The sequence below is a fragment of the Oncorhynchus keta genome, chromosome 15 (genome assembly GCF_023373465.1).
Source record: "Oncorhynchus keta strain PuntledgeMale-10-30-2019 chromosome 15, Oket_V2, whole genome shotgun sequence".
Lineage (NCBI taxonomy): Eukaryota > Metazoa > Chordata > Actinopteri > Salmoniformes > Salmonidae > Oncorhynchus > Oncorhynchus keta.
Window position 1 is genome coordinate 601,641 of NC_068435.1, and position 17,712 is coordinate 619,352.

At 42.3% G+C, this 17,712-nt stretch overlaps 1 protein-coding gene and 1 long non-coding RNA gene across 27 annotated transcripts in view; one reads left to right on the forward strand and one right to left on the reverse strand.

The window, feature by feature from the left end:
- Positions 1-17,712, reverse strand: part of tcea1 (transcription elongation factor A (SII), 1) — a 51,533-nt gene that overhangs the window by 20,382 nt on the left and 13,439 nt on the right. For 10 of the 26 annotated variants that reach the window (XM_052462728.1, XM_052462702.1, XM_052462708.1 and 7 more), the window contains 5 exons: positions 11,882-12,024; positions 10,671-10,882; positions 9,771-9,917; positions 3,560-3,631; positions 3,057-3,385 (listed from right to left, as the gene is read on the reverse strand). The exons of 9 other annotated variants lie outside the window; for them this stretch is intronic. In XM_052462728.1, coding sequence (XP_052318688.1) covers positions 3,377-3,385; positions 3,560-3,631; positions 9,771-9,917; positions 10,671-10,882; positions 11,882-12,024 — 583 coding nt within the window. In that variant the 3' untranslated portion in view covers positions 3,057-3,376. Of the gene's footprint in view, positions 1-3,056; positions 3,386-3,550; positions 3,632-9,770; positions 9,918-10,670; positions 10,883-11,881; positions 12,025-17,712 lie in introns of those variants that run through there. 7 more of the 26 variants (XM_052462730.1, XM_052462722.1, XM_052462726.1 and 4 more) reach the window with 5 other exon arrangements.
- On the forward strand, positions 7,550-9,319 carry LOC127907470 (uncharacterized). Its single transcript, XR_008064453.1, has 3 exons — positions 7,550-7,879; positions 8,100-8,541; positions 9,087-9,319. It is a non-coding gene; the product is annotated as an uncharacterized LOC127907470 (long non-coding RNA).

Sequence of the window (17,712 nt, forward strand, 5' to 3'; positions counted from 1 at the left end):
TTACTTCAAACTGTAACCAACAGGGTAGCCTAGTGGTTAGAGCGGTGGACTAGTAACCAAAAGGTTACTTCAAACTGTAACCAACAGGGTAGCCTAGTGGTTAGAGCGGTGGACTAGTAACCGAAAGGTTACTTCAAACTGTAACCAACAGGGTAGCCTAATGGTTAGAGCGGTGGACTAGTAACCAAAAGGTTACTTCAAACTGTAACCAACAGGGTAGCCTAGTGGTTAGAGCGGTGGACTAGTAACCAAAAGGTTACTTCAAACTGTAACCAACAGGGTAGCCTAGTGGTTAGAGCGGTGGACTAGTAACCAAAAGGTTACTTCAAACTGTAACCAACAGGGTAGCCTAGTGGTTAGAGCGGTGGACTAGTAACCAAAAGGTTACTTCAAACTGTAACCAACAGGGTAGCCTAGTGGTTAGAGCGGTGGACTAGTAACCGAAAGGTTACTTCAAACTGTAACCAACAGGGTAGCCTAATGGTTAGAGCGGTGGACTAGTAACCGAAAGGTTACTTCAAACTGTAACCAACAGGGTAGCCTAGTGGTTAGAGCGGTGGACTAGTAACCAAAAGGTTACTTCAAACTGTAACCAACAGGGTAGCCTAGTGGTTAGAGCGGTGGACTAGTAACCAAAGGTTACTTCAAACTGTAACCAACAGGGTAGCCTAATGGTTAGAGCGGTGGACTAGTAACCGAAAGGTTACTTCAAACTGTAACCAACAGGGTAGCCTAGTGGTTAGAGCGGTGGACTAGTAACCAAAAGGTTGCTTCAAACTGTAACCAACAGGGTAGCCTAGTGGTTAGAGCGGTGGACTAGTAACCGAAAGGTTACTTCAAACTGTAACCAACAGGGTAGCCTAATGGTTAGAGCGGTGGACTAGTAACCGAAAGGTTACTTCAAACTGTAACCAACAGGGTAGCCTAGTGGTTAGAGCGGTGGACTAGTAACCAAAAGGTTACTTCAAACTGTAACCAACAGGGTAGCCTAGTGGTTAGAGCGGTGGACTAGTAACCGAAAGGTTACTTCAAACTGTAACCAACAGGGTAGCCTAATGGTTAGAGCGGTGGACTAGTAACCAAAAGGTTACTTCAAACTGTAACCAACAGGGTAGCCTAGTGGTTAGAGCGGTGGACTAGTAACCAAAAGGTTACTTCAAACTGTAACCAACAGGGTAGCCTAGTGGTTAGAGCGGTGGACTAGTAACCAAAAGGTTACTTCAAACTGTAACCAACAGGGTAGCCTAGTGGTTAGAGCGGTGGACTAGTAACCAAAAGGTTACTTTTAAACTGTAACCAACAGGGTAGCCTAGTGGTTAGAGCGGTGGACTAGTAACCGAAAGGTTACTTCAAACTGTAACCAACAGGGTAGCCTAATGGTTAGAGCGGTGGACTAGTAACCGAAAGGTTACTTCAAACTGTAACCAACAGGGTAGCCTAGTGGTTAGAGCGGTGGACTAGTAACCAAAAGGTTACTTCAAACTGTAACCAACAGGGTAGCCTAGTGGTTAGAGCGGTGGACTAGTAACCGAAAGGTTACTTCAAACTGTAACCAACAGGGTAGCCTAATGGTTAGAGCGGTGGACTAGTAACCAAAAGGTTACTTCAAACTGTAACCAACAGGGTAGCCTAGTGGTTAGAGCGGTGGACTAGTAACCAAAAGGTTACTTCAAACTGTAACCAACAGGGTAGCCTAGTGGTTAGAGCGGTGGACTAGTAACCAAAAGGTTACTTCAAACTGTAACCAACAGGGTAGCCTAGTGGTTAGAGCAGTGGACTAGTAACCAAAAGGTTACTTCAAACTGTAACCAACAGGGTAGCCTAGTGGTTAGAGCGGTGGACTAGTAACCAAAAGGTTACTTCAAACTGTAACCAACAGGGTAGCCTAGTGGTTAGAGCGTTGGACTAGTAACCAAAAGGTTACTTCAAACTGTAACCAACAGGGTAGCCTAGTGGTTAGAGCGGTGGACTAGTAACCAAAAGGTTACTTCAAACTGTAACCAACAGGGTAGCCTAGTGGTTAGAGCGGTGGACTAGTAACCAAAAGGTTACTTCAAACTGTAACCAACAGGGTAGCCTAGTGGTTAGAGCGGTGGACTAGTAACCAAAAGGTTGCAAATTCAAACCCCCGAGCTGACAAGGTACAAATCTGTCGTTCTGCCCCTGAACAGGCAGTTCAACCACTGTTCCTAGGCCGTCATTGAAAATAAGAATTTGTTCTTAACTGACTTGCCTAGTAAAATAAAGGTACAATTAAATAAAAAAAATTCCTATAACTACAACCTAAAACTTCTTACCTGGGAATATTGGAGACTCATGTTAAAAGGAACCACCAGCTTTCATATGTTCTCGTGTTCTGAGCGAGGAACTGAAACAGGTATCGTTTTTTTGTGGTCCTCCAATAACCGATCGCTGAAAATCATAATCGGTCGACCTCTAGTATCAATGGAGCTTCATCTGAGACTCAGGGATATGACACCGGCAGCAAGATCAGCCTAGGATAATGCAGACGGCTGCAATGCAACACTCGGTATATCTATCTTTATCTGCGCACATGCACGCTTCATTGTACTGTAAAATGTGGTCGGTCTGATGCTGCTCTGGTCGGTCTGACGCTGGTCGGTCTGACGCTCTGGTCGGTTTGACGCTGTGGTCGGTCTGACGCTGTGGTCGGTCTGACGCTGTGGTCGGTCTGACGCTGTGGTCGGGTCTGACGCTGTGGTCGGTCTGACGCTGTGGTCGGTCTGACGCTGTGGTCGGTCTGACGCTGTGGTCGGTCTGACGCTCTGGTCGGTCTGACGCTCTGGTCGGTCTGACGCTCTGGTCGGTCTGACGCTGTGGTCGGTCTGACGCTGTGTTCGGTCTGACGCTGTGGTCGGTCTGACGCTGTGGTCGGTCTGACGCTGTGGTCGGTCTGACGCTGTGGTCGGTCTGACGCTGTGGTCGGTCTGATGCTGTGGTCGGTCTGATGCATTGAAGACTTTACCTTTAATGTTGGTCTGGGAAAACCCATCCAAGAGGATGTTTGTACCAGAACTTATTCAGGACAAAAAAAAAACAGAGACATTATTTTTATTAAACAAATGGATAAAATTTTACTGGTAATTTAAATTAAATAAAAATTCATGAAGGTCGAAGAAGCTAAACTCAATAGTAAATTGTAGATCCAAGTTTTGTCTAAATGTTAAAACTACATATAAAATGTTGGATGGCAACAGAAGAAACAGTGTTGATCATCATCTGAACGGCTGATGGGTGGGGACAGGGGCGTGGCTATGGACAATATCTTCCAATAGAAATATTGGGTGAGTCTGTATGGTTGGTTGATTGGTACCAGGGGTCAGAGGTTCCGTCTGAAGGTCTCCTCCTCCCGATCTCAACAGAACTAGAAGATGAACAGTAAAGAAGGCCTTAGATGTGGACAGAGAAGGGACCGTGTATATATTGTTATATATAGACTGTGTATATGTAGTTAAACAATGTGGTGAAACAGACCAAAGGGATTCGGTAAGTCTGTTTACAGCGTGCGTGTAGACGGTGTGTTACAGTGTCAACATACCTTCCATCTGTTTCCACAGTCATTACAGAAGACGAAGGTGGTCATGGGTTCATCAGCACTGCGGGTCTGCACCTGTAAGACCAACACACACAGGATTACGGTACACACTGACCACACTGTAGGGATGGAAGGCTTCACCAATGTAAATGTCAATGTAAATTGTCCAGTGGCAATTTTTATGAACTGTTCAGCAGTCTAATGACTTGGGGGTAGAAGCTGTGCGGTAGCAGAGTCAATGACTGGGGTGACTCGAGTCTCTGACCAATTTTTGGGCTTTCCTCTGACACCGCCTAGTATATAGGTCCTGGATGGCAGGAAGCTTGGCCCCAGTGATGTACTGGGCCGTACACACTACCCTCTGTAGTCGGAGGCAGAGCAGTTGCCATACTAGGCAGTGATGCAACCAGTCAGGATGCTCTCGATGATGCAGCTGTAGAACCTTTTGAGGATCTGAGGACCCATGACAAATCTTTTCAGTCTCCTGAGGGGGAATAGGCTTTGTCGTGACCTCTTCACGACTGTCTTGGTGTGTTTGGACCATTACATTTATTTAATTTAACCTTGCTAGCTACCTTGCTTTTGCTTCTCACCCAACTGGTGTTAGCTATCTAGCTACAGCTGCTAGCCTTCTTCTAGACAGCTGCTAGCCTTCTTCTACATTTACATTTACATTTAAGTCATTTAGCAGACGCTCTTATCCAGAGCGACTTACAAATTGGTGCATTCACCTTATGACATCCAGTGGAACAGCCACTTTACAATAGTGCATCTAAATCTTTTAGGGGGGTGAGAAGGATTACTTATCCTATCCTAGGATAATAGTTCGTTGGTGATGTGGACACCAAGGAACTTGAAACTCGACCCGCTCCATTACAGCCCCGTTGACGTTAATGGGGGCCTGTTCGACCCGCCTTTTCTCTGTGTGTGGAGTAAAGGAGGTCTGCCATTCCCCCCCCCCTGGTTGCAGGTAAACATTTGGTTAAACTGATTTAAGTTTGCCTGCATTAAAGTCCCCGGCCACTAGGAGCGCCGCTTATGGGTGAGCATTTTCTTGTTTGCTTATTGCCTTATAGAGTTGGTTGAGTGTGGTTTTAGTGTCAGCATCACTTTGTGGTGACAGGCGGCTACAAATAATACAGATGAGTACTCTCCTGGTAGATAGTGTGGTCTACAGCTTATCATGAGGTACTCCATCTCAGGCGAGCAATACCTCGAGACTTCTTTAATATTAGACATCATGCACCAGCTGTTATTGACAAAAGGACACACACCACCACCCCTAGTCTTACCAGAGGTAGCATCTCTGTTCTGCCGGTGCAGCTCAATATTGTCCGTTTCTTTGTTCAGCCACGTTTCGGTGAAACATAAGATGTTATAGTTTCTAATGTCCCGTTGGGAGTATAATCTTAATAGCAGGTCATCAATTTTATTTTCTAACGATTGCACGTTAGCAAGCAGAATGGAAGGCATTGGGAGTTTACTCGCTCGCCTACGGATTCTCAGAAGGATCCCCGATCTGCGTCCCCTTTTCCGGCATCCTTCTCAACCACTGAGAATTGGCGCATATGCGTGGCTATAATCGCACTTGTAATTTCTTTGGCCCGGTCAAAGAGGGGAGACTAATTTGTTTTTTTGCATTAAGTCTCGTTACGGTGGTAGGAATAGTGGGGTAAATGTATCAACATGAGGTGTTGGCAGCTACATTGCCTATTCAAATCAAAGTTTATTTGTCACGTGCACCGGATACAACAGGTGTAGACATTACAGTGAAATGCTTACTTACAGGCAGGCCCTAACCAACAGAGCAATTTTTAAGTAAAAAATAGGTATTAGGGGAACAATAGATGAGGAAATAAAAAAACAACAGTAAAAATACAGTGAATAATAACAGTAGAGGCTATATACAGTAGAGAGGCTGTATACAGTAGAGGCTATATACAGTAGAGGGGTTGTATACAGTAGAGGGGCTATATACCATATTCTTATCGGCAGACTCAGTAGACTCGGTTTTTCGGATGACTGCCTTGCCTGGTTCACCAATTACTTTGCAGACAGAGTTCAGTGTGTCAAATCGGAGGGCATGTTGTCCGGTCCTCTGGCAGTCTCTATGGGGGTGCCACAGGGTTCAATTCTCGGGCCGACTCTTTTCTCTGTATATATCAATGATGTTGCTCTTGCTGCGGGCGATTCCCTGATCCACCTCTACGCAGACGACACCATTGTATACACTTTCGGCCCATCATTGGACACTGTGCTATCTAACCTCCAATCGAGCTTCAATGCCATACAACACTCCTTCCGTGGCCTCCAACTGCTCTTAAACGCTAGTAAAACCAAATGCATGCTTTTCAACCGATCGCTGCCTGCACCCGCATGCCCGACTAGCATCACCACACTGGATGGTTCCGACCTTGAATATGTGGACACCTATAAGTACCTAGGTGTCTGGCTAGACTGCAAACTCTCCTTCCAGACCCATATCAAATATCTCCAATCGAAAATCAAATCAAGAATCGGCTTTCTATTCCGCAACAAAGCCTCCTTCACTCACGCTGCCAAGCTTACCCTAGTAAAACTGACTATCCTACCGACCCTCGACTTCGGCGACGTCATCTACAAAATTGCTTCCAACACTCTTCTCAGCAAACTGGATGCAGTTTATCACAGTGCCATCCGTTTTGTCACTAAAGCACCTTATACTACCCACCACTGCGACTTGTATGCTCTAGTCGGCTGGCCCTTGCTACATATTCGTCGCCAGACCCACTGGCTCCAGGTCATCTACAAGGCCATGCTAGGCAAAGCTCCGCCTTATCTCAGCTCACTAGTCACGATGGCAACACCCATCCGTAGCACGCGCTCCAGCAGGTGTATCTCATTGATCATCCCTAAAGCCAACACCTCATTCGGCCGCCGTTCGTTCCAGTACTCTGCTGCCTGTGAATTGCAAAAATCGCTGAAGTTGGAGACTTTTATCTCCCTCACAAACTTCAAACATCAGCTATCTGAGCAGCTAACCGATCGCTGCAGCTGTACATAATCTATTGGTAAATAGCCCACCCATTTTCACCTACCTCATCCCCACAGTTTTTATTTATTTACTTTTCTGCTCTTTTGCACACCAATATCTCTACCTGTACATGATCATCTGATCATTTATCACTCCAGTGTTAATCTGCAATATTGTAATTATTCGCCTACCTCATGCCTTTTGCACACATTGTATATAGACTCCCCTTTCTTCTCTGTGTTACTGACTTGTTAATTGTTTACTCCATGTGTAACTAACTCTGTGTTGTCTGTTCACACTGCTATGCTTTATCTTGGCCAGGTCGCAGTTGCAAATGAGAACCTGTTCTCAACTAGCCTACCTGGTTAAATAAAGGTGAAATAAATAAATAAATAAAAAAGACGAGAGGCTATATACAGTAGAGAGGCTATATACAGTAGAGGGGCTATATACAGTAGAGAGGCTATATACAGTAGAGAGGCTATATACAGTAGAGAGGCTATATACAGTAGAGAGGCTATATACAGTAGAGAGGCTATATACAGTAGAGAGGCTATATACAGTAGAGAGGCTATATACAGTAGAGAGGCTATATACAGTAGAGAGGCTATATACAGTAGAGGGGCTATATACAGTAGAGGGGCTATATACAGTAGTACCGAGTGGTTAGGTATGAACCCCTATGACAGGGGAGCATCTAAACAGCTCCTCCAAAGAATCTTCTCTAATACAACCAAAAGTATCTATTACAGTGAATCAATAGCAATATTAGTCCCTCTAATGGTCATTACCTGAGAGGATTATTATATAGTGGATGGTATATTACCTGAAGAGGTGTATTATATAGTGGATGGTATATTACCTGAGAGGAGGTGTATTATATAGTGGATGGTATATTACCTGAAGAGGTGTATTATATAGTGGATGGTATAGTACCTGAAGAGGTGTATTATATAGTGGATGGTATATTACCTGAAGAGGTATATTATACAGTTGAGGGTATATTACCTGAAGAGGTGTATTATATAGTGGATGGTATATTACCTGAAGAGGTATATTATATAGTGGATGGTATATTACCTGAAGAGGTGTATTATATAGTGGATGGTATAGTACCTGAAGAGGTGTATTATATAGTGGATGGTATATTACCTGAAGAGGTGTATTATATAGTGGATGGTATATTACCTGAGAGGAGGTGTATTATATAGTGGATGGTATATTACCTGAGAGGAGGTGTATTATATAGTGGATGGTATATTACCTGAGAGGAGGTGTATTATATAGTGGATGGTATATTACCTGAAGAGGTGTATTATATAGTGGTTGGTATAGTACCTGAAGAGGTGTATTATATAGTGGATGGTATATTACCTGAAGAGGTGTATTATATAGTGGATGGTATAGTACCTGAAGAGGTGTATTATATAGTGGATGGTATATTACCTGAGTGGAGGTGTATTATATAGTGGATGGTATATTACCTGAAGAGGTATATTATATAGTGGATGGTATATTACCTGAGAGGAGGTGTATTATATAGTGGATGGTATATTACCTGAGAGGAGGTGTATTATATAGTGGATGGTATATTACCTGAAGAGGTGTATTATATAGTGGATGGTATATTACCTGAAGAGGTGTATTATATAGTGGATGGTATATTACCTGAGAGGAGGTGTATTATATAGTGGATGGTATATTACCTGAAGAGGTGTATTACATAGTGGATGGTATAGTACCTGAAGAGGTGTATTATATAGTGGATGGTATATTACCTGAAGAGGTGTATTATATAGTGGATGGTATAGTACCTGAAGAGGTGTATTATATAGTGGATGGTATATTACCTGAGTGGAGGTGTATTATATAGTGGATGGTATATTACCTGAAGAGGTATATTATATAGTGGATGGTATATTACCTGAGAGGAGGTGTATTATATAGTGGATGGTATATTACCTGAGAGGAGGTGTATTATATAGTGGATGGTATATTACCTGAAGAGGTATATTATATAGTGGATGGTATATTACCTGAGAGGAGGTGTATTATATAGTGGATGGTATATTACCTGAGTGGAGGTGTATTATATAGTGGATGGTATATTACCTGGAGAGGTATATTATATAGTGGATGGTATATTACCTGAAGAGGTGTATTATATAGTGGATGGTATATTACCTGAGAGGTGTATTATATAGTGGATGGTATATTACCTGAAGAGGTATATTATACAGTTGATGGTATATTACCTGAAGAGGTGTATTATACAGTTGATGGTATATTACCTGAGTGGAGGTGTATTATAAAGTTGATGGTATATTACCTGAAGAGGTGTATTATATAGTGGATGTTATATTACCTGAAGAGGTGTATTATATAGTGGATGGTATATTACCTGAAGAGATATATTATATAGTGGATGGTATATTACCTGAAGAGGTGTATTATATAGTGGATGGTATATTACCTGAAGAGGTGTATTATATAGTGGATGGTATATTACCTGAAGAGGTGTATTATATAGTGGATGGTATATTACCTGAAGAGGTGTATTATATAGTGGATGGTATATTACCTGAAGAGGTGTATTATATAGTGGATGGTATATTACCTGAGAGGAGGTGTATTATATAGTGGATGGTATATTACCTGGAGAGGTGTATTATATAGTGGATGGTATATTACCTGAAGAGGTATATTATACAGTTGATGGTATATTACCTGAGTGGAGGTGTATTATAAAGTTGATGGTATATTACCTGAAGAGGTATATTATACAGTTGATGGTATATTACCTGAAGAGGTATATTATACAGTTGATGGTATATTACCTGAAGAGGTGTATTATATAGTGGATGGTATATTACCTGAAGAGGTATATTATACAGTTGATGGTATATTACCTGAGTGGAGGTGTATTATAAAGTTGATGGTATATTACCTGAAGAGGTATATTATACAGTTGATGGTATATTACCTGAAGAGGTATATTATACAGTTGATGGTATATTACCTGAAGAGGTGTATTATACAGTTGATGGTATATTACCTGAGTGGAGGTGTATTATAAAGTTGATGGCATATTACCTGAAGAGGTATATTATACAGTTGATGGTATATTACCTGAAGAGGTATATTATACAGTTGATGGTATATTACCTGAAGAGGTATATTATACAGTTGATGGTATATTACCTGAGTGTAGGTGCACCTCTTCTTCTTGCACTTGCCGCAGGTGAACAGGTCAGTCTGGGTCCCTCCGGTCTGGGACACTTGGTGATCTCTAATGGCTTCTTTGGTCAGGTTCTTCCTTATCAGCTTCAGCTCATCACTAGCCATTTCCTGTTAGGAGGAAGACATTAGGGTCAGGGGTTAGATGTCAGGTTCTTCCTCTGAGCTTCAGCTCATCACTAGCCATCTCCTGTTAGCAGGAAGACATTAGGGTTAGGGTCGGGAGTTAGATGTCAGGTTCTTCCTATTGAGCTTCAGCTCGTCAATAGTCATTTCCTGTTAGGAGGAAGACATTCGGGTCAGGGGTTAGGGGTTTGATGTCAGGTTCTTCCTGTGAGCTTCAGCTCATCACTTGCCATCTCCTGTTAGCAGGAAGACATTAGGGTTAGAGGTCAAGTTTTTCCTATTGAGCTTCAGCTCGTCAATAGCCATTTCCTGTTAGCACAAAACACGTAAGGTTAGTGGTAGGGGTTAGAGGTCAGGTTCTTCCTTATTTATTTATTCTTTATTTTACCTTCATTTAACTAGGCAAGTCGGTTAAAAACTAATTCTTATTTTCAATGGCCTAGGAAAAGTGGGCGAACTGACTTGTTCAGGGGCAGAACAACAGAGTTTTACCTTGTCGGCTCGGGGATTCAATCTAGCAACCTTTCGGTTACTAGTCCAACGCTCTAATCACTAGGCTACCTGCCGCCCCTTATCAGCTTCAACTCATCATTAGCCATCTCCTGTTAGCACAGAACACGTTAAGGTAGGGGTTAGGGGTACGGTATCTCAGCGGTCATCTTGGCCATGTAGTCTAACAGTAAGGGTTAGAGGTCAAGGGTTATGGTCGAGGTTAGATGTCAGGGTTAGGTAGCCTACCTGAGCGGTCATCTTGGCCATGCGGTCGGGGGAGACGTTCCCACAGAGAACACTCTTCCTGAGGTTGGGGTTCTTGACGTCCTTCAGGTTGGCGATGCGACTCCTGACACGGTTCTTATATTTGGGGTCAGTGTTCTTAAACTCACAGAAGATATATTCTTCAATCTGAGCTCCCAGTTCATCACAGTCAGCTCCTATAGCGATATAGTCATCTGGAGAAGAGGAGAGAGGTCAGGTGGCGTTATATAGCCAGTTACCTCTAGCCGGTAGAGCCTGTGACAGCATCCTTAACCTTTTTGGGATAAGGGGCAGCATTTTCACTTTTGGAGGAATAGCGTGCCCAGAGTGAACTGCCTCCTACTCTGTCCCAGATGCTAATATATGCATATTATTATTAGTATTGGATAGAAAACACTCTGAAGTTTCTAAAACTGTTTGAATGATGTCTGTGAGTATAACAGAACTTATGTAGCAGGCAAAACCCCGAGGACTAACCGTTCAGAATCTTCTTTTTTTTTTTTTTTTTTAGGTCTCTGTCTGTTCAGTGATTTCTTGTTAGCAAATGATATTTCTTAGGAACTGGTTTTCAGTTCCTACCGCTTCTACTGGATGTCACCCGTCTTTGGAATTTGGTTGAGGTTATTCATTTGTGCAATGAAGAAGTAGGCCAACTAGGAACTGGGTAACACTGTTGGTTTGTTGTCTTCCTGTTGTTGTCGTCCCCATCTTAGCTCACTGCTGTATCAGTATGTTTTTACCATGACAGTTTACAATATAGTGTTACTCCAAGCAGTTCAGTCATCCCAACTCGCTCAATTTCCACATTATTTATTACAAGATTTAGTTGAGGTTTAGGGTTTAGTGAGTGTTTTGTTCCAAATATAATGCTTTTAGTTTTTGATATTTAGGACTAACTTATTCCTTACTACCCATTCTGAAACTAACTACAGCTCTTTGTTGAGTGTTGCAGTCATTTCAGTCGCTGTAGTAGCTGATGTGTAAAGTGTCGAGTCATCCGCATACATAGACACTCTGGATTTACTCAAAAGTAAAAAATAGTAAAGTAAAAAATAGAAAAAAGAAAGGGGCCTAAACAGCTACTCTGGGGAATTCCTGATTCTATCTGGATTATATTTGAGAGGCTTCTATTAAGCCTTCCATTAAGCCTGTAGAGCATGGGACACGCTCTACAGTAGGGTGTTAGGTCTTACCTCCAGCCTGTAGCGCCTGGGACAGCATCTCGCGACACTTGATCCTGACGGAGTCGGAGGTGGAGGGGGCTTGGGGGAACGTGGAGATCAGGGAGATGGAGGGCATCACCTCAACAGGCTCATTCTTACAGCTGGAGTCATTGCTGTAGCAAACAACAACAACAGCCAGGTTATCAGGCGTCTTTAGCCAGGTTGGTGTAGCTATCTCGCTACCTCTTCTTGTAGTTCAGGACTGCCATGAAAAGGAGACACCGTACTGGTGATAGTAGTGCAGTAATAGCAGTAGTAGTAACTAGCTAAATCTCTTGCCGGGGTTCAGGAGTGCCTTGAGAGGGAGAGGTAGTATAGTAGTGTAATAGCAGTCGTAGTGTGTAGTAGTAGTATTAATAGTGTAGTAGCACTAGTACTAACAGTAGTAGTAGAGTAGTGTGTAGTAGTAGTGTGTAGTAGTAGAGTAGTAGTAGTAGTAGTGTAGTGCAGTAGTAGTATAGGTACGTCTATTCCCGTGGACTGCCCTGAGAGGGATACACTGTGCAGGTGATGTCTTGCCCTCCTGGATGGAGATCAAAGGTGCCGGCTAATCAAATGTTTCAGGCCAGGTCATAAATACCTTGCAGGAACTCTCTCTCCCTTGCCAGGAAGTATTGAGGGAACAGAACCCTTTTCTTATGAAGAGATTCTTCCCGCCAAAATCCCAACATCCAAAAGTGGATAATGAAACAATATTTCTAACAAAGAATGTGGGAAATGGTCGGGAGGGACTTAAAGAACAATCATGTCAGATAATTTATTGTTTTGTGATATCATTAAAGAAGTTCTAACAGAAACATTGTATCTAACAGCTTTCACAATGTATACGTCAGAGTTACATCTAAATGTTGTAATACTTAAATGATTAAATATGAAACTATTTGTGAGTAGATTAAATGTGATTTTAGCCTTCTAAATGAGAATAGATTTTTATGTAAAGTTTTACCCAGTCAGTCCCCACACCCACGTAAGCACAGACATTATGCCAAATGGATGGAACGCCCCTTTTGCCAGAGTGGTTATAAAGGACTCCAAAATAATTAACATTTTAGACCAAAACATGCCGGCGTGCTGCCAGTGTGTAAAGTGGTTCTACATGTACCCTGAATAATCAACCATTGAGACCAGACAGAGTGGAACGGTGGCTACACAGCTGACGAATGGTTAGACTCTACCAGACCAGAATACGTGCAGTGCGAGCTGGATATGTTACAAACGGTAAGACCCTCAAACTCTCGACAAGTGAAGGTAAAGACTAGACATTCACAGTCTGCAGCTGTGATGTAAAGTAGTCTAGAACTCTGACAAAAGACACAAGGAAGATCTCCAAAGACCACCGCGTGTGTAACATCTGAAGGATTCAGTCTAAGGAACTCGACCCGAGACGAGAAACATTTCCCTCTCAACACCGTGCTGTACGTCTGATGTATCCATCCTAACAGACACTTCCAGAACAAAGCAAGCCTACTACTACAAAGGACATTGTGACCTCTGGTTCACAAACCAGAGACTTCTGTCGAATGACTCCCAATAAATGGACCGGGCGATTTCAACAGAGAGAGAGAAGACAAAAGACATACAAGCGTAAATAAATAAATAAATATATATACACATTGCAATTATTTCCGAATGAGCGGTCATTCATGTGCAAAGTATTTATATTCCCATGGGCATAGCTTCAATACGAATGTACAATAAGTTGACTGTCCCTCTCCTTACATGCCCCTCCCTTTTCACTGTGTACCAAGCTGTCATATCGGGTTAGTCCACTAGGGACTTTTCATTGCATTATGTTAGTAATCAATATATAATCTATCCTGTGTGTGTTTATATAATTCTGTGCGATTATTTAGTTAGTAAATAAATAATTAAGCCAATTTGTGTATCACTGAATCATCATTTAGGGTTTGTGCAGATCTGACGTCAACAACGTTCAGAATGAGACTGCTATGAGGTAATAATTAATGGATGACTAATATGATAACGATAGATTCTGCTATCGAGTTAATTCGGGAAACGGTAACTCATTAAACTTTTTCCGAGGTTGCCAATGAGTTAATTGTTACATAATTAATTTAATCACGTAATAATCAAACAGTTAATTGATTTGATAAAATAACCATCATCACATTAATGAGATAGTAGCTACATCTCTTGCTGTGATTCAGGATTGCCCTGAGAGGGAGACACTGTACTGGTGATGTAATGTAGTAGTAGCAGTAGAGTAGAGTAGTGTGTAATAGTAGTAGAGTAGTGTGTTGTAGTAGTAGAGTAGTGTGTAGTAGTAGTAGAGTAGTGTGCAGTAGAAGTAGTGGAGTAGTGTGCAGTAGAGTAATGAGTAGTAGTAGAGTAATGAGTAGTAGTAGAGTAGTGTGTAGTAGTAGAGTACCGTGTAGTGGTAGTAGTAGCAGCAGTAGAGTAGCGTGTAGTAGTAGTGTGTAGTGTTAGTAGCAGTAGTAGAGTAGCATGTAGTAGTAGTGTGTAGTATTAGTAGCAGTAGTAGAGTATTGTGTAGTAGTAGTAGTAGTGTGTAGTTGTAGCAGTAGAGTAGCATGTAGTAGTAGTAGTAGCGTGTAGTAGTAGTAGCAGCAGCAGTAGAGTAGCGTGTTGTAGTAGTAGTAGTAGTGTGTAGTATTAGTAGCAGTAGTAGAGTAGGGTGTAGTAGTAGAGTACCGTGGTAGTAGTAGTAGCAGCAGTAGAGTAGTGTGTAGTAGTAGTAGTGTGTAGTATTAGTAGCAGTAGTAGAGTAGCGTGTAGTAGTAGAGTAATGTGGTAGTAGTAGTAGCAGCAGTAGAGTAGTGTGTAGTAGTAGTAGTGCGTAGTATTAGTAGCAGTAGTAGAGTAGCGTGTAGTAGTAGTAGTGTGTAGTATTAGTAGCAGTAGTAGAGTAGCGTGTAGTAGTAGTAGTGTGTAGTAGTAGTAGCAGTAGTAGAGTACCGTGTAGTGGTAGTAGTAGCAGCAGTAGAGTAGCGTGTAGTAGTAGTAGTAGTGTGTAGTATTAGTAACAGTAGTAGAGTAGCGTGTAGTGGTAGTAGTAGCAGCAGTAGAGTAGCGTGTAGTAGTAGTAGTAGTGTGTAGTATTAGTAGCATTAGTAGAGTAGCGTGTAGTAGTAGTGTGTAGTATTAGTAGCAGTAGTAGAGTAGCGTGTAGTAGTAGTGTGTAGTATTAGTAGCAGTAGTAGAGTAGCGTGTAGTATTAGTAGCAGTAGTAGAGTAGCGTGTAGTGGCAGTAGTAGCAGCAGTAGAGTAGCGTGTAGTAGTAGTGTGTAGTATTAGTAGCAGTACTAGAGTAGCGTGTAGTGGTAGTAGTAGTATTAGTAGCAGTAGTAGAGTAGCGTGTAGTAGTAGTGTGTAGTATTAGTAACAGTAGTAGAGTAGCGTGTAGTGGCAGTAGTAGCAGCAGTAGAGTAGCGTGTAGTAGTAGTGTGTAGTATTAGTAGCAGTAGTAGAGTAGCGTGTAGTAGTAGTATGTAGTATTAGTAGCAGTAGTAGAGTAGCGTGTAGTATTAGTAGCAGTAGTAGAGTAGCGTGTAGTAGTAGTGTGTAGTATTAGTAGCAGTAGTAGAGTAGCGTGTAGTAGTAGTGTGTAGTATTAGTAGTAGTAGTAGCAGCAGTAGAGTAGTGTGTAGTAGTAGCGTGTAGTAGTAGTGTGTAGTAGTAGTAGAAGCACAGATAGAACAATGAGACAAATGTGATGCATCCGCTTAGCGTTTTCATTCACTACCAACTATGTAGTAGGCTTCCTCTCACTACCAACTATGTAGTAGGCTTCCTCTCACTACCAACTATGTAGTAGGTTTCCTCTCACTACCAACTATGTAGTAGACTTCCTCTCACTACCAACTATGTAGTAGACTTCCTCTCACTACCAACTATGTAGTAGGCTTCCTCTCACTACCAACTATGTAGTGGGCTTCCTCTCACTACCAACTATGTAGTAGACTTCACTACCAACTATGTAGTAGACTTCCTCTCACTACCAACTATGTAGTAGACTTCCTCTCACTACCAACTATGTACTACCAACTAGTAGTAGACTTCCTCTCACTACCAACTATGTAGTAGGCTTCCTCTCACTACCAACTATGTAGTAGGCTTCCTCTCACTACCAACTATGTAGTAGGCTTCCTCTCACTACCAACTATGTAGTAGGCTTCCTCTCACTACCAACTATGTAGTAGGCTTCCTCTCACTACCAACTATGTAGTAGGCTTCCTCTCACTACCAACTATGTAGTAGGCTTCCTCTCACTACCAACTATGTAGTAGACTTCCTCTCACTACCAACTATGTAGTAGGCTTCCTCTCACTACCAACTATGTAGTAGGCTTCCTCTCACTACCAACTATGTAGTAGGCTTCCTCTCACTACCAACTATGTAGTAGGCTTCCTCTCACTACCAACTATGTAGTAGGCTTCCTCTCACTACCAACTATGTAGTAGGCTTCCTCTCACTACCAACTATGTAGTAGGCTTCCTCTCACTACCAACTATGTAGTAGACTTCCTCTCACTACCAACTATGTAGTAGACTTCCTCTCACTACCAAATATTATGGTAGCGAGAGGAAGCCCAGTGGCCGACATTCTGCTAATTTTCTCATCGATGAAACATTTCATCTCCATACAGTTCTGCTCCCAAAACTAAAATCTGTTACGAACAGGACAACTTTTTGTAAACTTGTACCCTTTGCCAAAGTTTTAAAACATTGCATTGTTTAGAAGGAGTGCAGAGGCAAATTTAGTTATTGCACACTTCACAGAGTAGGCTTTCCCTACCGGAAATATGCAAATACACAGTGCATTCGGAAAATATTCAGACCCCTTTTCCACATTTTGTTTAGTTACAGCCTTATTCTAAAATGGATTACATTTTTTTTTAATCCTCAATCTACACGCAATACCCCATAAAGACAAACCGAACAGTTTATTTTCTTTGCAAATGTATATAAAAAAAATAAACAATATATACCTTATTTACATAAGTATTCAGACCCTTTTCTATGAGACTTGAAATTGAGCTCAGGTGCATCCTGTTTCCATTGATCATCCTTGAGATGTTTCTACAACTTGATTGGTGTCCACCTGTGGTAAATTCAATTGATTGGACATGATTTGGAAAGGCACACAACTGTCTATATAAGGTCCCACAGTTGACAGTGCATGTCAGAGCAAAACCAAACCATGAGGTTGAAAGAATTAGAGCTCCAAGACAGGATTGTGTCGAGGCACAGATCTGTCAAAGGGTACCAAAACATTTCTGCAGCATTGAAGGTCCCCAAGAACACAGTGGCCTCCATCATTCTTAAATGGAAGAGGTTTGTAACCACCAAAACTCTTCCTAGAACTGTCCGCCCAGCCAGACTGAGAAATCGGGTGAGAAGGGCCTTGGTCAGGGAGGTGACCGACAACCCAATGGTCCCTCTAACAGGGCTCCAGGGTTCCTCTGTGGAGATGGGAGAACCTTCCAGAAGGACAACCATCTCTGCAGTACTCTACCAATCAGGCCTTTATGGTAGTGGCAAGACTGAAGCCACTCCTCAGTAAAAAGGCACATGACAGCCAGCTTGGAGTTTACCAAGAGTCACCTAAAGGACTCTCAGACAAAAGAAACAAGATTCTCTGGTCTGATGAAACCAAGATAGAACTCTTTGGCCTGAATGCCAAGCATCACGTCTGGAAGAAATCAGGCACCATCCCTACAGTGAAGCATGGTGGTGGCAGCATCATGCTGTTGGGATGTTTTTCAGCTGCAGGGACTGGGAGACGAGGAGGAGGTGAGGGCTCTGGGAGTGTGGTGTCAG